Source organism: Ananas comosus, linkage group 19 (assembly GCF_001540865.1).
Source record: "Ananas comosus cultivar F153 linkage group 19, ASM154086v1, whole genome shotgun sequence".
In the NCBI taxonomy this organism is placed as follows: Eukaryota; Viridiplantae; Streptophyta; class Magnoliopsida; order Poales; family Bromeliaceae; genus Ananas; species Ananas comosus.
This window is the reverse complement of record NC_033639.1, coordinates 6683400-6687567: the sequence shown is the minus strand read 5'-3', so window position 1 is coordinate 6687567 and position 4168 is coordinate 6683400. Positions and strand designations below refer to the sequence as shown.

At 35.1% G+C, this 4168-nt stretch overlaps 1 protein-coding gene across 1 annotated transcript; it reads right to left on the bottom strand.

The window, feature by feature from the left end:
- On the bottom strand, positions 231-3223 carry LOC109724669 (GDSL esterase/lipase At2g04570-like). The gene is made up of 3 exons (XM_020253563.1): positions 2772-3223; positions 811-1300; positions 231-649 (listed from the first exon to the last, which is right to left on the bottom strand). The coding sequence occupies exons 1-3, from the start codon at positions 3144-3146 to the stop codon at positions 456-458; spliced, it is 1059 nt and encodes a 352-aa protein (XP_020109152.1). The 5' UTR covers positions 3147-3223; the 3' UTR covers positions 231-455.

The window sequence follows — 4168 nt, the reverse complement described above, 5'->3', positions numbered from 1 at the left end:
TTTTTTTTTTTTTTTTTTTTTTTTTTTTTTTTTCCGCCATCCTTTGAGGCCTATACTGCCTCACCCATGTAGCTCAATTCACTTTCTAACTGAATGAAACAGATAGCGTGCTACCTTTCTCTCAAAAAAAAAAAACAGTACAAACTTGAGGCTCTTTCCCGTTGGCATGACATAACAAGCTAAGATTCGATCACCACACAATTAGAGCCACAACAAAGAAAGCCAATTCATGAGTCTTCTCACTAGCTTCCACTTTGAGCAAACAGCTCATATACAAGAACAAATATCGATGTAACTTTTTTTTTAAATTTTCTTAAGCTTACAATTGTTTATAATTTTTAACGAAGAACATTGCATGAATGATTGGTTACATATATCATGCATGCAATTAACTGATAGACTCAGAGAAATACATGCAATGTCGGTTATAACATGCACGCAATTAACTAAACATCTCAGAGAAATACATGCAGTGTGGTGTTCATAAGTTTATCGGCTATTATGTTATTTAGCCTCTCTGTTGGGTGCATTGAATCCCAAAATGCATACTTGTTAGCATCTGAGCATGTAAATGGGCTCCTCCGGTTGCACATGTAGCTCATCTCAAACAGCCCCGTTCCACAGCACCCAACCACTACGTTCTCAAACCCTGCCACATCAATTTGCATTTCAACACGTTTAAGTTATAGGAAAAAAAAAAGAAATTATAATCTAAGAATATAATTTGTATGCTCTGTTTGAAAACTATAAGAACGAAAAAAAGAAGAGTACATTGGGTGTTATTCTGAGAGAGCGGAGAAACTCACGTACCATAAGAAGATGAATTTTGGACGGCATCAAACAAAATATCATACACATCCCCGTACACTATCCTGATACCAGCCAGGTTTTGGTTGAGATTGTCCACCAACTTCTGCAGCTTGATGTTGAAGTCCCAGGCCACCTTGTTGTACTCCTCGTAGCAACCCCTGAGAATGGGATTAATCTTGACGCGTTCCAACGGCAAGCATCCCATCGGCGGGAGCCCGGTGAGCTCGACTTTGCGGGCCCCCAGCTTGTAGATGCTGCGGACGAACTCCTCGGCGATTCCGACCAGGAAGTCCTCGTACTCAGCCACCGTGAACTGCGACGGCCGGTGCGGCAGCACATAGTAGTTCTCGACGAAGTCGTTGGTCCCCAAACTCATCACGTAGAGAGCCTCGCTTAGTGTTTCCTGTGCTTTGGCTTCGCCTTGGAAGCTCTTCAGTTTCTCCCGGTACTCTTTGAAGTATTCCAACTCCTTCCATAGTGGTATCACGGACTGCATAACTCACAACGGTTAGGACCAACCAAAAAAAAAAAAAATTTTTTGTATGGTATGAGAATCAGGGGTGGTAATCCAGTTTGTTGTTCGTGAGCCAGTTTGTGTTCGGCTCGAAATGAACTCGAAATTGAATCGCTCATTTAACAAATGAGCTGAATACGATCTGAATTTTTTAGCTTATTTGGTAAACGAGTTGAATACGAGCTGAGGTCAATTTACTCGTGTTCGGCTCCATAACAGCTTGAATACGTATATATTTTATATGTACATAATTTATATAATTTATATTTACATATAAATAAATGATTATACATATGATATACATTTTTATTATCTAATTTTCAGCCCACCCTAATCAATGCAATTAATTTTTTAATAATTAACTAATTAATTATTTAAACTATTAAATTAATAAGTATTTAAATAATATAATTTATTTATAATTTATAATTAATTATCTAATTAAATAGTTAGCTATTTGATAGGCTTATTGAGTCATTAATTAATATTTATATTATTTAAATAATTAATATTTTAATTTATCTAATTAATATTTTAACCTAAAAAATATAAATGATTAAATAATCAATTAATATTAACATATTGACTTATTTTTTATAGTGATTTACTAATTAACGTCATCTTCGACATCTCATACAGTAATTTTAATTAATTAATTTATTAACTTATTAAAATATTATTTTACTAATACTTAGATGCTTATTATTTAAATAAATTATTTTTTTCAACCATAATTTACTCTTATATTAACTATTTCAATTGTCACACCCCAATAATTCCATATCGAATATGAATGAAGATGTGATTGGATATATAAGAGACTTAGACATTAGTAATAATAACTGGATTTAAGTATTTTGAGCCAATGTTTGAACCCAACGAGTTATTGTTGTTAGCGGGTCAGGTTGCTGCATTTGATATCAGAGTCGGTTCACCAGCCGGAAATGTGTGGCGAGTCTTGATTGAGCCAGAGTTTGACAGATAAGGTGATGGCCAATGTCGGAGCCTGAATGATAAGATGACTAGCCAAGCTAGAATCTAAATGACAAGAATAATGAAATAAGTCTCACATCGTCTGCTAATTTGGGCTGTGTAACACATTGGATTGGATATAAATGAAGAGTCTGTCACACCCCAACACATAAGAGACTTAGACACTAATAATAATAACTGGACTTAAGCATTTTGGGCCCCTATTTGGGCCTAACGAGTTGTTGCTAGTTGGCTGGATCGTTATACCAATCTAATCACCCAAACATATTTTTTTGTTTTCCTCTAAATAAATATTTCGATTCTCCTCCAAATATAAAATTAAACTAATTTCAGCATATTCAAAAGTTATACTTATTTAAAAAAAAATAAAGATAACCTGTTCTTGAATCAAACGGTACCCAAAAATAAAAACGAAGTCCAACAGGACCAAAGTAATATATCTGAGGCTGCTTACCAGAACATCGGAAGTGGCGTTGTCATAGCCAGTGCCTGCAGAGGCGAAGCAAACACCAGAGGCGAACTCCGCAATCGACATGTTGGGGTTGAGGTATGCCGGCACGAGCTGCGGGAGCCCGAGGGCCTCGGAAAGAAAATCGGTCGTGAGCCGGCCGTTGGAGAAGCGTCCGGTGGGCGACCCGCCTCCCAAGTCGCGGCCGTAAGGCCTGAAGTTGCTCCTCGCTACGGTTTGTATGTAGTTGTTGTTCCCCGAATCGACCGACGAGTCGCCGAACACGATGAGCGCCGGAACTTTTGATGCAGTTGCCACCATTGAATACAGCAGCAGCAGCTGCACTGAAAGAAGCCACCGTGAGTAGTGTTCTAAAGACATTTTTTTAGATATCTAATATTAGATGGCAAAGGAATCTTTTTTAGGGGGTACGTTGCACAAGTTAATTCATAACATGTAGCAGAGATATATATACACATATGTATGTATGTGTATATGGTTGGTGCTGGAGTTTTGAAATCTTAATTAAATACTGTTTTTTTTATTTTAGTTGAGTTATTGGTCTATGGTAGGCTAACTAAAAGAGAAAAAAAGAAAAACTTAGTAGAAACTATAAGATCCGGAGAGGTCGTAACCGATGAGAACGCTCTTGAGAGCGAAAGAGGAACAGGCGCTTGCTTCTATATTTCCACCCAGCGGCAACAATAATTGGATGGAAAATTTTTGTGGGTTAATTGCACTACCCAACCTTTTCAGGTGTTTTTCTTTTAATTTTAGGTCCTAACATTTTAATTAATTCTAGGGTTAATCTTATACAGGTCACTACAAATATAGTGAGTTGCAAATATATTTCTACAAAATTTAACTTTTATATGTTGTTCTACAAAAACCCTAATATTTTCAAATATCTCCGTTCTGTTAGAATCCGTTAGAAAATTTTATTTAATCATAGGTTAAATACTTAAGCTTGATTAGTTTATAAGATAAGTTGGCATTTTTGCCCCTCTTATATTATACTATTATGCTTTTTTGGAAAAACATATTTGTGGTGCAAAAATTTATATTTTACTTAAAATATAAACAGTTCTATAACGGTAACAAATCAGAGGGACATTTTTGAAAACATTAGAACTTTTATAGAGACAATATATAAAAGTTAAATTTTGTAGGAATTTATTTGCAATTCACTATATTTGTAGGGACCTATATGAAATTACCTTTCTTCCGTTAGATTCTAAAATCTTTTTAATTTATCGTTTTCAAATAAACCTGTGGTCAAAAAATTCCTTAACTTTAATATTCTGTTTGAATTTCGGAATAAATTATCTTGATGATGATTTAATTATACAATTTTTTTTTTTCATTTTGTATTAGGGATGTCAATGGGTATGGATATCCGAAAT

Bases quoted from the DNA above. Each gene is read 5' to 3' on its own strand.
- LOC109724669 (XM_020253563.1), bottom strand. From the start codon at position 3,146: ATGTCTTTAGAACACTACTCACGGTGGCTTCTTTCAGTGCAGCTGCTG. The intron at 1,301-2,771 runs GTAAGCAGCCTC...TGAGTTATGCAG, and splicing joins ACGCCACTTCCGATGTTCTG to TCCGTGATACCACTATGGAA. The intron at 650-810 runs GTACGTGAGTTT...TTGATGTGGCAG, and splicing joins CCAAAATTCATCTTCTTATG to GGTTTGAGAACGTAGTGGTT.